The sequence below is a fragment of the Parasteatoda tepidariorum genome, chromosome 7 (genome assembly GCF_043381705.1).
Source record: "Parasteatoda tepidariorum isolate YZ-2023 chromosome 7, CAS_Ptep_4.0, whole genome shotgun sequence".
Taxonomy (NCBI): Eukaryota; Metazoa; Arthropoda; class Arachnida; order Araneae; family Theridiidae; genus Parasteatoda; species Parasteatoda tepidariorum.
This window is the reverse complement of record NC_092210.1, coordinates 67,386,997-67,406,566: the sequence shown is the minus strand read 5'-3', so window position 1 is coordinate 67,406,566 and position 19,570 is coordinate 67,386,997. Positions and strand designations below refer to the sequence as shown.

General features: G+C 32.7%; 2 protein-coding genes across 2 annotated transcripts in view; one reads left to right on the top strand and one right to left on the bottom strand.

The window, feature by feature from the left end:
• The window catches only part of LOC107445524 (AKT-interacting protein), a gene marked incomplete in the record, with an annotated part of 37,540 nt that overhangs the window by 11,601 nt on the left and 6,369 nt on the right, over positions 1 to 19,570 (bottom strand). Inside the window, 1 exon segment of the mRNA XM_071183542.1 lies at positions 1,109 to 1,144. Coding sequence (XP_071039643.1) covers positions 1,109 to 1,129 — 21 coding nt within the window.
• LOC107445525 (protein LLP homolog) overlaps positions 10,692 to 19,570 on the top strand; it is a 24,740-nt gene continuing 15,861 nt past the window's right edge. The window contains exons 1-3 of the mRNA XM_071183543.1: positions 10,692 to 10,782; positions 12,338 to 12,484; positions 17,877 to 17,954. Of these exons, the coding sequence (XP_071039644.1) occupies positions 12,340 to 12,484; positions 17,877 to 17,954 (223 nt within the window). The 5' untranslated portion in view covers positions 10,692 to 10,782; positions 12,338 to 12,339. The remainder of the gene's footprint in view (positions 10,783 to 12,337; positions 12,485 to 17,876; positions 17,955 to 19,570) is intronic.

Below are 19,570 nucleotides of genomic sequence, written 5' to 3'. Positions count from 1 at the left end.
ATGTTTGTTCAAAATTTCAGTCAATTGAGCAATATCTAATCATCAAAGTGCAGATGTAAGTATAACATCATGGAAACTACCTCACCTTGTTGAACTGGAAATTTTCAGTTGTAACAAACTAGTTCTGACAAGTGGTCAAGCTAGAAATGTTTTTTTTTTCAATAGGGTTATTGTTCATATTTATTTCATAATGTTTAGTAGTATGCATTACATTTGTTTTTACTTTAAGTAAATGCATTCTAAATAAAAATTTTATTTTTATACAATGGGTTGCTCTGCTATATTCTCAAACTGAAAAACTTGGAGTTCGATAGAACATAATACAGTGAAATCTCTCAGGAGTAACCAGTGTTCACCCCAAAGTAAAATGATCGTTGATGGAGATTAGTCGTTCTTAGAGGTTACCTCCACTGACTTCAAAATTGTTATTGAAGGTAGACTATTATAATTTTAATGAGTGTCATTTTCTTGGTGCGGAAATATCAATTTTGTTGGCGTCACGAAAAGATGGATCGATGAATAAATTTAGGGTCTTTAAAACAAAAATGATCCCAACTAATATAATTATATTTAAAAATTAATTTATCAATTATGAATGATAAAGTTATTTTAAATAGATAAATAATTATGTTTTTGTTTAAGTTTGCATTGAATTTTATATCATAAAAATTAATTAGCTTTAAAAGATGTAAGTTTGTTTCAGATGCTTGTTTTTTTTCTTTAAATTTTTTTTTTAATAACTTAACTTTCAACACTAAAAGTAAATCGTTGATAGCATCATCTTTAGTGCATTCTGACTGCAACATGAGGTTGCATTGCCAAAAAGAGCACTTTAAATAAGAGCCTCATACAAATATTTTGAATACATTTTAATCTACTAATACACTCAAATTTTTCGTTTTGATAATATTAGGTGTTTCCTAATTTGAGCATTTGGCACAGATGTCTTGCCTGTTGCTTGGATAGGTTTAAATGGTCTCTCTTAAAGGTTTTCTTCAACACAAAGTCTATAAAAAAAATTCTGTTCCTCCCAAAGTGGTCGCAAATGATGGTTGCTACATAGAGGTGGTGGAGGTTTCACTATATGTATAAAAATGATTAAACTAACCTTTAAGTTTTCTGAAGCCATATTGGTGTAAGTATGAAAGACCTGTAATGAAAGAGAAAGATTATTTTTAAAGTACTGAATACTATTTTTCAACAAATTCATAAATATCAATTTATAATCAGATAATGTGACAGAAAATATCAAACTTAAAATAAAAATAAAATGTTATAAAAATAACCATATTTATCCATGCATGCAGAAAGTCTTCCTCGAGTTATCAGTAGGGTTCTTAAGTCGTCAACAAGTCAACAACTATCACCTCAAGTCATGCATAAATAACACCAAAACAAATTTTGCCAAAATAATTTAAACATTTTTATAAATATACATATTGTAATGTTTTTGTCATAACCTGAGAACTTTATATTTCTTTTCTCATATTAAAAAAATCATAACTGTAAGAAATTTACATTATTACATCATTAATATATTTTTGTCTGTCATAATGTATAGGAATTAAAAATTGCTCTGCTTCTATCTTTTAAGTCAGCGTTTGCATTAGCAGGGGTCTGTCTAGGTTTTTCTGATAGGTACCTATTTTGTGAAAATTTAGACGTAATTTGTGAAAAATTAAAAATTATATTAAAAAATCAACACAAAAATATGGATTTATCGTTTCTTAAGGGATACAAAAATGAAATTTTAAGAAAAAGTATTTTGTGAAACTACCGTTTTTCCTAAAATTGAATTTGTGAAACTACCGTTTTTCCTAAAATTGAATTTGTGAAACTACCGTTTTTCCTAAAGTTGAATTTGTGAAGGTACCGCTGAACGGTAGTAAATTCGGCCTGGACAGACCCCTGATTAGAGAAAGAGTAAGGGAAAAAGTTCATGTAATGAATATGTCACTACAACATATTAAAAAAATCAGGAAATTCATCTGAAAAGTCACATCAAGATCTAACAAAAACCTATCAACAGAATCAGTGTATTTAGCATTCAAGAATCAAATTATCAAAAAGTTTTTATTTAAATAGTGATTTAAGTTTCGCAGGTCCTATTGATACTGCATAAAAAAACTATATTTTTTTTAAAAAAAGTCAGTACCTGTAGGAATAAAAGATAGAAAAACAACATAGATTAATGATAAAAGTACTCTGAATTTAATGCTTCAAAATTTACATGATATAATAGCCTATTAAAAAATTGAGATTGCAAAAAACGATTTAATATTCTAAAATTGAAATGTACTATTTCTAAAGTAAATATACATACTCATCTTATTTTATTTAATAACTGTCATTGAACAGGCGACCCAATTTTTGGGTTTACGTCTACTTCGCAGCCTTGTAATTTTGAACCCATTCCAGAAGACATGGGAAAGTATTGGGAGAAATTTGCCTTTGTTGAGGACTTTTTGGGGGAACTAACCCGAATTTGTGTTACATGGAGAGGAAAACCCCTTACGGTTAGCCTGATGTTAATTACGGACTCCAACCCATGATCCACCTACCACAGGGGATATTTTACCTCAGCACTGAGGTCCGTGGAAGCCAGATATGGAATTTGTATCGACCAGTCAATGCTGCCATTTGAACCCAGTTCACCTCATTGAAAGGTGAACGCTTTATCCCCTGAATTGTGTGCTTGCATAGCTTAGTTTTTTTTTTTTACCCTAGTTTACTATGCCACATTTTTGTTTCATTATATGAATAGTAAAAAAGTGGTGCTTTTGTACCTTTAAATTTTCATTGTTTATAACAACTATAGCTATTAGATAATGTTTACAAAAGAAAACTCTTTTTAATTGGTTTATAAAAAAATACATAATGACTTAAATAACGTAAAGTAAACTTTAATTGTAACATAAGAATTTTAAAAAATTTAATAAAGGCAAATATCAAAATACTACTAAAAAGTAATCTATTGTAAAATAAAAAAGGTAAAATACCTATTCAGGTAATAAAATTTAAAAAAATAAATAAATAAATTAGATTCCATTTAAATAGAAAAACCACTAAGAAAATTAAATTTAAAAATAACATATATATAATTAGACACTATGAACATCCTTTTAAAACTGTATTCATGAAAATTACTAAGATACTACTTATGGATTATGCTTTCTCAGTTTTTATTTACTTTTAACAGCGCCATATTTTTTATACTTTGGGACAAACTCCTACAAATAAATTCAAATGAACCAAATGCACATTACAAATGTACTCTAACACTCATAAATCTTTTTTACTGTATTTATAATTAATTAAAGTTAAGTAATATTTTATGAATGTAAGAAAAATAAATTTTAAAATAAATATTTCATTAAACCACAAATACTTTTTTCGTCAATAAGCTTTGAGTGAAAAAAAAGTAATATCTGCTTACTGTCGAAGTTATTACAAATCTCTTTCATTTTCGTCCTGAAAATAAGAAGTTTAAGGTCATTGTTGAAAGAAAACACAATGAAGCAATCCCAGTTATCCTAAAAGTAATAGTTTGCTTAAAATTAATTTTTCAAACCTGAAATATTGATTTTTCAAACCTGATCAAAAAAGATACAGATTTATCTTCATTTAATAAAAGAAACCATAAAATTATTTGGGAAAATGATGGAACCTGTCAAGAGAGTACTAATGTAACAAAAAATCTAAAATCATTATTAATAGCTGTTTCAGAAAAATATAGTGTATAAAAAAACATTCACTAGATTTCAGAATTTGTACAACCTCGTGAAACAGAGTTTTACCATAATTTAAGGGCATAGCAGGTTCTTCGGTAAAAAATTTGATTAGACAGTAATAAATTTTCCCTTTTCAGTTATAACAAAATAGATAATTACCTTGTCTTCACATAAATATAGGAGAATTATGACTTCTCAAGCACAGTAGCACCAGTTAAATTAAACGGAACCAATTATTATACTAGGTAAAACAGCATTTATACAGTAAAAGACTCCATTTCTCAAAAAAAAGGAATTTAGGAATAAATTCAGGACGCTACAAATTATAGCACCACGCCCCTTTTACCAGAACCGGCAAAAATAAAACGATCACAATGTTAAATTATTATGTAAAAAGTTTATTAATCAATTTTTATAACTTATTTTATTTAATAAAACATCAGTATTTCTGTTTGAAATAATACTAAGTATTCTGAATACGAACGACTTTCTGCTTCCGTGTTTGTTTTAATCGAAATGCGCTTCCAGTTACCTATTTCTGCAAGCTTAAACTCAACTCGACTTTAAAAACTATCATAGCAGTTGTCTCAATTTCTCTGTAGTCCCGCAGTGATAGTCTCTGTAATCCCGCAGTGTAGTCCCGAAGACATGCCATCACAATTTTGATCCTCTGCAGAGGGGATGGCTCCCCCGCTTCGGTAGCCCGATGACCAGCGCGCGAAGTCGAGCACTTTACGGTAGCACAGTTTAACGAGGACCGATAAAGCACACCCTCGGTCCCTACGCAGACGGATCCAAGTGGTCACCCACCCGCACACTGACCGCAGCCAGTGATGCTTGACTTTGGTGATCTGATGGGAACCGTGTCTTAACGATGAGTCCACTGCGGGACGCAATCATTTTTTAAAATAACATTTATATTCTTATAACATTATATTGTTCAAACAAATTTGATGAGTTCACAGCCGTAATTTAAAATTTTCGCTAATAATAACAGTACTGGAAAATAACTTTTAATTAGGAATATAAAATTATTTAAAGGAAAACAATACTATTATAACTTATAACTTTTAGTCCCGCAGTGGACTGATTGTTAAGACACGGTTCCCAGCAGATCACCGAAGTCAAGCATCACCGGCTGCGGTCAGTGTGCGGGTCGGTGACCACTTGGATCAGTCTGCGTAGGGACCGAGGGTGTGCGGTATTGGTCCTCGTTAAACTGTGCTACCGTAAAGTGCTCGACTTCGCGCGCAGGTCGTCGGGCTACCGAAGCGGAGGTGCCATCCCCTCCGCAGAGGATCGAAATTGTGATGGCATGTCTTCGGATCATCCTCCGGGATGTTTCCCGCCAATAGCCCATTGTGCAGCTCTAGTGCGACGTAAATTAACAACAACAATTTCTCTGCAAAGGCAAGGCTGAACTTAATCGCAACCGTTTCGATTCTAATAAGCAGTTTCGAGCAATCCAACCATATGATTATTAGTTTCATTGTTATGTATTTTTACATAATTTATGAGTTAGTGTTTTTTCGGCGTTTGACTCACGAGAGGTTGTTTGTGGAGTGAAAAAATCTTTGGATGTTTTAATGTGAATCGACTGCAAAGAATAGTGATAAAGTAGGTCCTTTATATTTCTAGTAACGGATACTTCACCTCGGTTACTGATAAGAACTTCGTAATTTTGTTTTCTCCCGAGTTGGGAGTTTTCGCTCGTCGGGAAAGGAACCGCCCCCTTCTCCGACAGACTCTTCTGCTTCTTTCCAGGAAAACTGTAAGTTACAATTTTCCGTATAATTTGGAAATGTAAATAATGGATCAGAATGAATTAATGGATGAAACTGCTACAGAATATAGCAGTCGTCTTATTAAAACGAATACTAACATCCTCTTAGAATATGACGACACGATCCAAGACAAACTGACGTACGCAACGGACAATGGTTTAAATTCATACACGCTATTTTTCTCGCCAACAGGAGTAAACTCGTTTCCCAAAAAACCTTTGCAATTAAAAACAATTCTAACGAACGCTGTTAGCAACCCAAGGAAAATTAGTTTATGCACTCATACAAGACAGGGCAAACTACTTATTCAAACCTCAGATTTAGCTACAGCTTTGGAACTTACCAACCTGAATTCTCTATTTGATATACCTACCAAACCTGAAGTGATACAAGAAAACATTACATCTCGCTTCCTTCTGCATGAGATACCGTTAGACTTAAATCTTTGTGATTTAAAAACCGAATTAGAGTACAGCAACATCCAAGTATATAGTATTCGACGATTCCAAAAAAGGGGAGATACCGTCCCCTCTGAAACCTGCTTAGTAACCTGTTACGGAACACACACGCCGAAGAATCTTAGACTCTTCTATGATAGCATCCGACCCATAGCATTTTATGACCGCCCTAGACAGTGCCACAAATGTTACAAATTCTCACACTTAGAAAAGAATTGCCCCGCTCCTACCCAAATTTGTAGCCAGTGCAGTGGAAGTCATCACAAATCCGCATGCAACAGCCCTACAACGATCTGCAGTAATTGCACAGGGAACCACGCCTCCGACTATCCTGATTGCCAAGCACGACTAGAGGAAGCTCGATTTTTGCGCTTCAAAAACGAATCTCACTTAACGTTTCCAGAAGCTCGCAGACAATATAAATCACAAAAAGATAAACCAACGTTTGCATCAGTGGTGAAATCCGACCGATCAGAACAAATTGCGGATATCAAAGAAATAGTCAAAACAGCAGTAGCAGAAGTAGCTACAGTGTTTGACGCAAAACTCTTGGCGTTAACACAACGCCAGGACGCCCTCTTCGACAAAATATTCAAAGTTTTAGAAATTTTGACTTCTAAACAAGACATCGAACAACCTCACCAAAATCTTTCACGTAAGAAATTTCGTCCGACACTCGACACGGAAGCCCTAGAACACGGTTCTAAAACCGAATTTCCCTTTGTGACCGACACTGAGTCACCCACTCCGTACTTATCCAACTACATCGAAACAGAACCTCGACCAGAATCTTCAGAAATTAAAGGGCAGAGCCTAGTTACACCAGTTCGAGGCACTACCCCAAGACCACAAAATAGAGGTCTAACCCAAAAGGTCCCGCAAGTTCAAACAAAATCATCGACCAATAAAACCAAAAGCTAACCCCTACTTCCTTACTGCAATTGACAATACAATTCTCTAGCCACCCTTTTGAACAGTCTACAAAATGCCAATTAACATCACTTCCTGGAATTGCCGAAGTATTAAAAACAAACTTCACTGGCTTAAAATAAAACCTTTTTCTCAATCCCATATAATTGTTCTTCAGGAAACGTTTTTAAGTTCAGCAGACTCGCTCCATGTTCCGTCCAAGACAATTTTCCGTCAGGATCGAACGAGAGGTCGAGGAGGCGGACTCGTCATCGCGGTTGACCGCAACATTTCATCGAAGATCATTCCAATACCGAATCTACCAACATCAGATAACGAAATCTTAGCGGTGCAGATCACAACGACTAATTTCTCATTTTTACTAGTGAATATTTATTCCCCTAAAGGTCAATATTCAATAGACTGGCTGCAATCCCTAAGACGAACGTTAACAAACCCTTTTATTTTAACAGGTGATTTCAACGCACACCATGCTGCGTTAGGAGCTCAGACAACATCAAGAGACGCGGATAGGCTCCTCGACTGGATCCTAGATGCGCAATTCTCTCTACTAAACACGAAGGTCCCCACATGCTTCAAACCAGGGTGCCAACCCTCCCTTCTAGACCTCACAATAACATCAGCGGATTTTTTTCCCAAAATGAATTTCGTAGTGTCCCCAGACACATTCGATAGCGATCATGCCCCTGTGAACATGTCCCTTAATACCCCAAACGGCAACCCCGCTTTGAACAGGCAAACTCGAGTGAACTGGAAGAACCTAACCCGTGACCTTGAGGAAACTATTCGAACCGAAAATACCCTTACAACTCAAAAGTTTCAAACTATTTTCCAGCAAAAAATAAAGAATCATACCTCTTTCAGACCAGCGATTAATCCACTCTTCCCACCCTACTGGAACAGTCTGTGCTCCTATTTATTAGGTAAGAAACGAAAATATCTAAGAATCGCGCGTAGATCCTTCAACCCAGATAAGTGGAATATATACAAAAAAGCAGCAGCTGAGCTACGAAAAACAATACACTCAGCCCGAAGACAATATTGGAATGACGTTTGTGTCAACGCAGGTCAAACTAAATCCATTGGAAAAATACTCCGTGCAATTATTAACCGCCCTGAAAACCAAAATATATCGTCAAATCTAATCATGACCAACAACATTGAGCTTCACAGCCCATTGTCTCAAGCAAATGCATTTGCAGCTTTTTACTCCAAACCACCAAACAAAAACCCACTCCCACTGGATTTCAGCGGAGCTGACCAAGAATTCAACGAACCATTCTCCTTACAAGAACTCAACGACTCCCTCACAGCTTCAAAATGCAAGTCCCCCGGACCAGATGGCATCCCTTTAAAAATTCTTCGCTCCCTTTCGGAAGCAGCCACTCAGAAGCTACTCGACGAATTAAACCATATCTGGGTCTCAGGACAGATCCCAGAATCCTGGAAGCTAGCCCATATCATACCTATCCATAAGAAAGGGAAACCACCTGACCTAATATCATCATACAGACCCATATCACTCACATCAACCTTGAGCAAATCCCTCGAACGCATGCTCTTAAAGAGACTCGTAGATTTTTCACTCAAAACTAGAATTTTCCATCCCTATCACTGTGGATTCCTACCATTCAAAGGTGTAGACTCGGTTCTCACCATTCTTCACCATGAAGTGCTCCAGGCTCGGTTCGAAAAAAAGTATGTAATTTGCTGCTCCCTAGACATTCACGCTGCGTATGACAGTATAAACCAGGAATATTTAATTCTCAAACTCTTAAAGGTCGGAATTACTGGTCGAGCCGCCAAATTCATACACAACTTTGTCAACCAAAGAAAAATAGCTGTGCGATGGAGGAAAGCGCTTTCAGCCAACTTTCCTATGAACAGAGGCGTTCCGCAAGGATCTGTGCTCTCCCCATTCCTCTTCATGATTTACATGTCAGACCTGCATCGCATTCTCCCAGGTGACATAACTTGCCTCATTTTTGGAGACGACATCTACCTTATAGCAATCGCTGAAACCACCTACGAAGTAAGACATAAGATGCAATTTTCACTCCACCTTATTCAGGAATGGTGCAAGGACTGGTGCCTCGAAATCGTTCCGGAAAAAAGTGCCGTCATCAACTTTTCTAGAAGACGCTCAGGTGATAACTTCAATCTCAACATCTTTAATAAACCTATCCCGTGGACTCAAAATCTCCGAATTCTCGGACTTCACTTCTCCAGTAACCTGAGCTTCCACCACCACTTCAGAATTTTAAAACAAAAAATTTTAAAGAAACTCTCCGCTCTTCACTGTATTGCTACCACCCGCTGGGGAGCCCAGTCAGAACATCTTCTTCAAATCGTAAACTCATGCATCAGAAGTGTTTTAGACTTCGGTAGCCACATCTTTACCTCCTCAAGTGTAACAGGTTTACGAACCCTCGAAATCCTATACAATGCAGCGCTTAGGGTAGCAACAGGACTACCCCGATGGACACCCATTCCACTACTTCTCAAAGAAGCGGGAGTGAGCAAATTAGCTTCTCGTCACAAATGGATAGCAGCTAAATTCTACTTCCGGCACACCTCCCTACATTCATATTCTCCAGTCTTCCATCACCTAAATCTCCCACTATCCAGCTTTCCACAAGGTAAATCGGCCCCGCTTATACCATACATGCATAAATGGATGATTAGCAAGAACCTCTCCCAAAATGACATCATTAAATACCATACCCCTACTCCAATTCCCCCAAACGTCGTCATTCATTTAGACAACTTTGCATTCCAAACCAAGAATCTAGCCCCACCTCAGATAAGAGCCTTATTTAAAGAGTTTCGCTATCGAAACCTTACCAACAGCATTGTTCTGGCAACAGACGGATCAAAACAATTGGACAGAACCAGCGTGGGTATATATTCCTCTAAAGGTTATACGGTCTCTGGCCGAGTTCCGTCACAAACATCAGTCTTCACTGCAGAAGGATTGGCGATCTTCCTCGCCCTCAAACATTGTGTTACCAGCTACGAACATCATACCTTGCTAACAGACAGCCACTCAATACTTCAGTCCCTCTCCAAAGGCACTAGAAAATCTCCAAGAATCTCACTACTTCTCCTAGACCAAATAGCCAAATCTAGCCAAATTGCGAAGTCACTCTCATTTATCTGGGTCCCATCCCATACTGGTATTACTGAAAACGAACAAGCTGACCAACTCGCTAAACAGGCACTTAATCAAGATTTTATCTCGCACCTTTCATCACCCCAAGATCTTTGTCAAATGTTTTTGAGAGATGAGCTCAATAAAGAACACAGAGAATGGAAAGAGTGCAAATACTTCCAACCCTTTCCGCACCTCGACGAACCTCAAGGCTACCGCCCACTTATCAAGTCCCGAAAACTAGATGTGTTAATAGCCAGACTCCGAACGAAAACGCTTCCAACTAACGCGATTCTACATAAGTGCAAGTTAGTAGAAAGTCCTAAGTGCCCCAACTGCGGACATATAGACACGAACGAACACTACCTCCTGGACTGCTCTTTTTATCAAAATGCTCGTAAAGACCTCTATCAATCCTTATCCCTGCAGAGCCCAGCTTTCACTGATCTGGTTAACTTGTCTCTCAACTCCCGGACCAAAATCCAATCCCTCTTAAAATTCTTCCAAGCAACTAACAGATTCTAGCAGTTCGCTCCAACCTTGTGCTATCTACCCAGCCCCCAACCTGAAATGAGACTTATTTATTGAAACGCAGAGCTATAAGCGATAAGCAGAGAGCTCGCAGCACTTAACTATACTCAATACTCCAACCATATAAACAACAAGAAACTCGTGTCTTGTTGTGGCTAAATTAATTTATTCTTTTTATTAATTACAACTTTACTTCGGTAATATTATATCTCTTATTTTTTACATATTCTTGAAAATTATAAACATTAAATTGCTGCTATTACATTTTTATAATTTTTTAAACATAAGTTCGAATAATCTTGTCGCAATATACACATTTCAATATAGTCAATTTTTTTTTCAGTGTAATGATTATAATACACCTTAATAATATTTATCAAAATTTTATTGTATTATGATATGCTTAATCCTGCTTGATGTATCTAAAAGCAACATGATGAATGTTATAATGGTTACAAAATAAGAAATTATTCAAATTATAATTAAATTGTAAAGTAGCTTACTAATTAATGTCATAAATTTCAATTCAAAGTCCTTTTGCAATTCAATAATACTATGTTGTTGCTTTTTTCTGATTAAACTTTCTATCTAAATTTGGTTTTTGCACAGGTAAGTTCTATGATTGCTGACTACTTTACTAAGGAGACTATTGATCTATGCTACAGTTTTTAGTTTTTTTTATCTATTTTTGCAAAATATCAATTATTTATCTGATAATAATTTATATTTTTGAGTAATCTAAATTCTAAATGTTAATTCACCTGCAGAAATTTTCTTTTTTAAAATGTATGATTTGATTTATTTTTTATTGCAAACCAGCTTCAAACTCGAATTCTTTGTCATGGAATGAAAAATCACTAATAATTCTTCCCAATAAATATCACCTATTTTTTTATTATGGTATTTTTTAGTATGTATGGTTTGCTATTATTATGGTATATCAGGAAAAAATTTTCATTTTTATTTAGGATAGTAACTTTTGTTATAAATTTCTCTCGGGAAAATAATTCCCAAACTTGTGGTTTTGGGGAGGGCAGGATTTATGACCCACCCACAAAGCCTTAAAAGGCTAAGTTTTCAAATAGTAATTAAATTTTAAAAAAACATATTTTTTAATTATAACGAAATAAAATATTAAAAAATTAAATTTTTTAATTCATTTCAGAAGAATATTTTTGTTTTATAAAATATGCAAATAGATGAATTAAAATTTGGTTAGTAGTTACATTTATATACTACAAAATAATCATCTGCTAAAGACTTACTTTAATTTTATCAAAAAATGAAACCTTAATGTAAGTATTTAAAATCAATTAACTAAAACAGGAATAAGCTTATTTCTTTTAACCCAATATTATGCTTTTAATTCTTGAAAGAAAGAATCTAGTCTATTATTAATACCAGCATGAAAAGATGATACTATATTAAAATTAAAGCTATTTTCTTATTTTAATTCATTATTTTATTTTAAATAAAAATTTTCTTTTTAACTAAAATTTTTTCACTTTTGAATTAAAATTTCAACCTAAAAAGTGTTAGACTGGGTAATATCTTGAAAGGTTATCCCCCCCCCCCCAAGAATTTTTTTTTGTGTGTGTGTGGGGGGGTGCCTAATATCTTCGGATAAACTCTATGAAAACTCAATATTTTGATTCGATTGTATACATATTATGCAAAGGCCTTCTAGGACTTTTCTTAGATAACACAAGAATCTTTTTTTTTTTTTAATTGAAACAACTTTCTTCTTTTTAGTGATGGCAAAAAGTTTGAGAAGCAAATGGAAAAGAAAAATGAAAGCAGTTAAAAGGGTGAGGTATGGAGAAAAAGAACTGAAACGTTTGAAAAGTATTCTTCCAAACCCAGTAGCTATTGATGTTAATATGTCTGATATATGCACAGGTATTTTCCATATTAGACTATTAATTTTGTTGAAGTTAAATAATGTGGGAATATTTGTAGTTACTTTTTGAATATTTTATGTATTAAACTAGGGGTGCACATGCACAACCTTTTAGAGGGAAGGGTCACCAGGGGTCAACCCATGCCAAATTTAATACCGCTTAAATTCAACAAGGAAAAACGGTAGTTTCAATAAATACTTTTTTTTAAAGTTTTAGTTTTGTATCCTGTACAGAACGATAAATCCATATTTTAACCATAATTTTGTGTTGATTAGTTTTCTCAAATTATGCCTAAATTTTCACATAATAGGTACATCTCAGAAAAACCTAGACAGACCCCTGGCCACTTGCAGAGCTGTTTGACTAACAAAAGGCCGCAAATGTATTTAGACATACTGTACTTTATTATTTCTTTTCTTTAATTATTAGATTTTTTATATCGTAAATGTTTTTTTTTTTTTACCGCAAAAGATAACTTAAGCAACAAAAAATTTACCTCAAAATTACAAACAGTTAGCAGTTTAAAAATTCACTTTTTCTGCCACTTTGTGGATTTCTCAGGTTGCAATAACATTGCATTTAAATTAGGGATGTAACGAGTATTTGGCCTGTTAGTCAAAATTTTAATTGGTCGAATGATCAGCCAAATATTTGGCAGAGTATTTTTTAGAAAAGTATTTTTCTAAGCTTTTATTTGTATAGGTATGATAAAGAATAATATAAAATCGTATTTTTAACTATATTATGGTATTATTTATTATATTAAATAGTTTTTACACAAATTTGTTACATTTTAAAATCTATGTTTCTGCACATGCCTTGCAAATTTATCTTCTGAAAGAGAAATAGAAATCTGAAGAATTGAGACTGATTACTTTATACTGAACCGCAAATTTTTGTACTTCCGCTTTTTTTTTTTTTTTTTTTAAGGAAAAAATTATACTCAGACAAGTCAATTTCGTCATTTTTCGATAATTTTAATTCTAAGAATTGAGAAGGATTTTTTTTTTCAATTTTGCTGTTTTTATTACACATTTTAAAGGAATGTCTTCTACTATTAATTCATCGTCACTTTTTCCCTGTACTGAAATATAGAAAACTGTGATTTTCAGTGTTAAAGTTATGTTTTTGGAACTAAGAACAATTTATTTTTTCTGTTTTTCTTTTTGGTTAGCTTTTTTTCTTATAGGCATTTTTATCATGGCACAGCATTTTTCAGCGTTGCAAATAAACTTTGTTTATAGCATTTTTTTTTCTTCTAAAAATACGGCAATATAAAAAAAATTTTAACTTAGCACAAGATTTTAATTTTAAAAAATTAATAACGTTTCTGTTTAACTTTTCAGTTTTTTTATTTTTTCATCAACTATTTTTTTTAACAGCGTGGCAGTTTTTAAGAGCATTTCTGTTAGACTTTTTTTTTTTTTCTTCTTGTACTTGGATATATAGTAATTGCAAAACTGAGATGCTCAGGTTTAAAATTTTATTTCGAGATTTAAGATTGATTTTTATTTACTCTGTTTTGCTTTTGTAGGTAATGTTTAGTTTTTATGATAGAGCGGCGTTTTAAAAAGCCTTTCTAATAAGCCTTATTTTTTTTAGCTTTGTTTTATGAATGTGTTTTACAAAAAAATACTTTTCTTGTCTTTGGTTTCAGTGTCACTAAGCTTCTAAAATATGTTGCTATTTGGTCCCGAATATACAGTATTCTGCCGATTTTTTGCCGAATATTTGGTGTTCGACCAAATCACAATTCATTACCATATTTGTTACCGAAAAAAACAAAGGAAAAATAACTAGTATTTACGAGAAAACATACATTTACTATAAACCTGTAAAAATTCAGTGTGTTCAAATGCGATGACTCAAAGGTGCGATTAAAAAATTTTGAAATTTTTTTTCAATTCTCAAAAAAGTGAGCAGAATTTAATTTTGAACTTGATTTTAAAACCTAGCACGGAAACTTCTAAACGTTTAATTTTTTACTATCATGCTTTGTATTTTAATAAAATAATTGCTTAAATTATACTTTATAATTTATCTAACAATTAAATACAGTAGAGAACAAATTATCCGGGATGCTCGGGACCATCGCTATCCTGGATATCTGAATTTCCCGGTTTTCTGGATCGACCAAAAAGTTTCGTTAATCGATGTTTTATCGAACCCGAAGTACAAGGAAAAAGTGTAATGCATAAAGTAAGAGAAAAAAGAAAGGTACTCCTAACTTTAAAAATAAAAAAAAATGGTAGAAATATAACATTTAAATGAATAAAAAAATTTGCAAGTTAAGACAAGAAAATCAAGTTTAAAAAATACAAAATTCTCATATTTATTTTTTAAAAATAATTACAATTTCTAAATTAAATAATATAAACAAAACCAATGATTAAATAACGCAATATATTTCATACCTAATTATACGGGGGGAAACGATAAAATAAAAGGAAAACTTATTAATCTAAATAAAAACACTTGAAAATTATCGAACCGAAACGATAGTTAAAAAAGGCACTAGCATAAATATTAAAACCCGGAACAAGGCAAGATCAACGGAATTAAAAAAAAAAAAAAAAAAAAAACCTAATGATAAAATTTATGAATAAAAAGAATTAATTTATTGAGTGCGAAATTTATCGCGAAAAGAAAAAAAATCAAACGTAGTGGAATCAGAAAAACAAAACTGCAATCTGCTTCATAAAATAATCCTATGTTTAAATTAATAAACAATTCTCCTTTTATTTTATTTTTTTTGTTGATAAAAACAAGATTTTTAATTACAGCAGATGTGATTCCACACCAAGAAAAACTTGCAATTGATACCGCTCTTCCAAAGAATGAGAATTTATTCAAAAGAAAAAGATTTTATTTTTATTAGTCGATGTCAAATAAATATATTTTTCTCTTTTCTTTTTCTGTTCACTGATATGCATGCAATGCATTTTCCCCACCCCCCTCGTAAATCAAGCAGAAAACGAAATCAGCATGCCACACCCTTGAGTTTGATTGACGGCCTAAAGAAAAAAATAAAACATTCCTCCCTTCCCTTCCTTACATTTTTCCTTTACTCAACTTCAAGGATGAGTCCAATATCCGTTTTTTTCGTTCTAGATTAAAATGGCGGGAAAATCGAGCAAAATTTTTCCCGGTTATCTGGGTACCGGATAAATGGTTCTCTACTGTATCTTGAGAGGATTAAAAATTGTGAGAAGAGAGATTGATTTTCGGAATATTATGTTGTTATTTTTTAAAAACAGTAGAACCCCAACTTTACGTTGCTGCTTTGAACATTATCACGCTTGCTTCACATTTTCTACTGGGCTGTGGAAAATGCCTATAAAGATAATGTTAAATTATTCCGAAATTTTTTGTTCCGCCTTTTTTGAAAATCCTGCTTTATATGTTTTTTCTCATGTATCAAAATCACCTTTTCAACAAAGCTCGCAATAACTTTTTCCGAATTTTTTCGTCTTCTCTAAAGTATATATTTTATATGTGTTTGAAACTGTTGTGACATTCTTTCTTATTGTGTCCTTCCCCTTTGAGTCAAAGAAATGTGAGGTGGCAAAGCACCGTAAGGGTAGTTAAAGGAAGTATGAGAACTAAAATTATAAAACTTTTGATAGGGACTGTTTTCATCGAACTTCAATTTTGGAAAAATCTAATCATTTGAAGAACATTACACTAAACAACTGGTTAGGTTTTTTTTTCTTCTTGATCTTGGTGACCTGCAAAATTCTTTTAGAGCATAATTAAATTATCAGGAAGCTCTGAATTTGATTTTAACAGTGTTGACTGAAATGCATTACAAATGGGTTTAATAAAGCAGGTTCAGTAGTATCTTATCAAAAAATTGGCCCTTCAGAGTAAAATTGCATGCCAGAAGATCTTTTGAAATTGATGACTCATGTAACGACCGTAACACGTCCCATTACTCAGTGTTTTCATCGCAGAAAAAAAATGGGTGAGAATTTCTCACCCTTTCTCAAAAACAGGGTGAGATTTCAAAAAGCTAAGTGAGATTTCTAAAAATAAAAACCACAAAGAGACTTGAAAAAAAATCATTTCTTTAATTATAATACATTTTTAACATCTTCTAATTTTTAAGGATTGAATATTTTCGCTGCATCATCATATGCAAAATGTTCTACATCTACTTTTTCATCAGCGATCCTCATTAGGTTGCTCAAATGAGTGTTTGTTTCGTTTTGATCGTTTCTACCAACGTTTGTTTCATTTTCATTTGTCTGTTTCGGAGTAGAAGATATTGCCTTTACAAGGTATTTGTCCATCTTACATTAATGGGCAAAAAATTTGAACTTCTTACATGGAGAAACCTTAACTACGGTAAACACGTGGTTGCAGAGAAATGCATTCTGAAAGAGGTTTCGTGGTTCGGAGGGATGGTGTTCTGTTGTTCGTAAAGGTTCTGAACAATACTGGTAAATAGGGAAGCTAGATAATGGGCAGATGTTGAAAATAATGAAAGATCCAGGAAGAAAAATTTAACGGATTTTATTCTAAATGGCGCAATGAGAAATTTTTTTCAAAATGCGAGAAATTCACGAATTTTGAAATTGGTTTATAGAATGCGCGAATTTCTCGAGGTAATCATTTTTTAATGCGAGAAAAGAAAAAAATATGCGAGATTCTCGTGCCGTAGTGAAAACACTGCATTACTTTTCTATTCCTTCAATATCTGATTTAGTGCCTGCTCCCAATGATAGTGATAGAAACGATGAAGATGAATAAAAAATATCAAAGGATATGCATATTAATGATCAAGAGTACCAAAGCATAAAAATTCTGAAACGGGATTTGCTTTTGTAAACCAAAACCCAAATTTGCAAACAATAAGCATTCTTTGGAATATTGTTGAAATAATATCTAAAAATAGAAAACAAGCAAATGTTACACATTTATTCTACTGGTTTATCTCGTAAATATCAATGTTTGAAAAATAAACTTTTTTTTTTTTACCCCGAATTTTTATTTTTTTCGCTTCCTGCATATTTTGATAACGGTCTTGCAGGTAATGTATAATCTGAATTCCACTGTATTATAATTAGATATATATATTTTTACTTTATTATATTATAATTATAACTTTCATTATATTATAATTAGATGTATATTTATAATTAGTTGTATGTATTAATATGGAATTATGATTTTTAATAGTAACTTATAACTCTGTTTAAAATCGTGTTAAGTCTTATAGATACGTGTAAAGATTGTTGAAATAAAAAACAACGGAAATTTGTGTACACCAATTTACGGTTTAATCTCCAAGCGAGAAGAATTGAATTTGATTGCTTTACTGCTCTGTTTTTGCTGCTGTTAAAGTATTTGGTTGTTAATTATATTTTTTTCTATCATTTTCTCTGTAGTTCTCCCTAAAGGAGCATTGAGTAAAAGCAGTAAACCACACAAAAATGAAGAAGGATGTTCTCAGACTAATAAAACTAGTGAGTTATTCGAAATTAATTATATATTTTTGATATTATTGGATTTAACTACTTTATCTATTCTGTGTACTGTTGTAACTTTTAGACAGATTTATTGCATTTCTGATCGTCTGTAAGTCAGATATAAAATTATACTTGAATGATATCCAATGTCCTTGTGTATTATAATTATTTCAAATTTAAAACAATTAACTCTTTACTTTAAACACATTTTAATTGTATTCTAATTCTTAAATTTACAATGTTTGGATTTTAATTTGATTAATATAATTTTTCAGATGCTCACAAGGTACATAAGTAATTGGTTTATAATAATTATATAAAAATGTATAATTGATCAAATGTGCTCTTTTTAGTCTTAATTTGTTGAATCATTAATGGCAACAAAAAAAATTGTAAATGTCCATAAAACCTTATTTTGTGAATAGTTAAATGTTTTCACTTTACGCAATTAACGCAGAGATGAGAGCAGTCAGAAAGTAAAAAAGAAGAAATCCGAGAATGAATTTTCTCCTTTCCTCTGGCACTCAAGTGGCCTGTGCTATAAAATATACGCATTTCAATTTTTTAATAGCTTATGGAAACAACAAAAGAATAATAGGATCCAATATTTTATTAAAACTCATAAAATCTGGTTTCACTACATAATATATACTACATAAGTCTCATTTGAAAAAGCAGTTAGTTTTGATTGTTAACATTTTTTAAGGTTGTTGGCATTCACAAAGTCTGTCATCTACACTTGCACTCACTGAAGAAACCACAGCGCTTTCCACGTAAAAACGCTTTCCACAATCCCATTAAATGTCTCTAAAGATATTAAATAAATAATTTTGACTTTATTTTGAAACGAAGAAAATTGATGTTTTTTAATATATACCCACTTTACCCCACCTGTCCCTATCAACCCCTACCAAGTCTCTTTAAAAGAACATTTCGACCTGAAACATTTCTAATTATTTTGAATACCTGTTCCAGCTGAGTTCTATGTCTAAAACAATACCCAATACTTGCCACAGTTAGTTGGCTGTTGTGTTGGTGTAAGTAAAAAGCCCAAAGTTAGTTTTGTCAAAAAGCTCAGTTTTGATTCAAAAATAGAGAAATATCAGTCAGATTTTTATTTTTTTAAGTGTAGAAAATAAATTGCATTCTTGTGAGAGTATAAAAACTTTAAATGTGTAATACTGTATTTTTTTAATCCTACACACTTGTTTAAATGTGGAACAATGAGTTTGCAAAGAAGAAACAAGTATTCAGAACAATCGTTGCTAAATTTGCAATTTTATCACTGCTATGCAGTGAATTTGTTAGAAATAACAAGTTGTGCTTTTAGATTAGCTACACAAATAATGTGTGTGTATGAACAGGCTGATCTCTATTGACTGTCAGTTCATGTTGCACAGTATAGTTTCAATTTACTCCATGCATACCTGTAACAGTAACAAACAAAGCATTATTTTTGCTAATTTAACGTTTTCTAACTATTTACAGAATAGTCTTTTCGATATTATTTTTGCTTTTACTTTGCTTGAAGATTTTACTATTCTGTTAAATGTCAATACTTTGTTTTAGTGTTTAAAAATTTTATTTTTTGTAATCTCTCTAATAAGTAAATG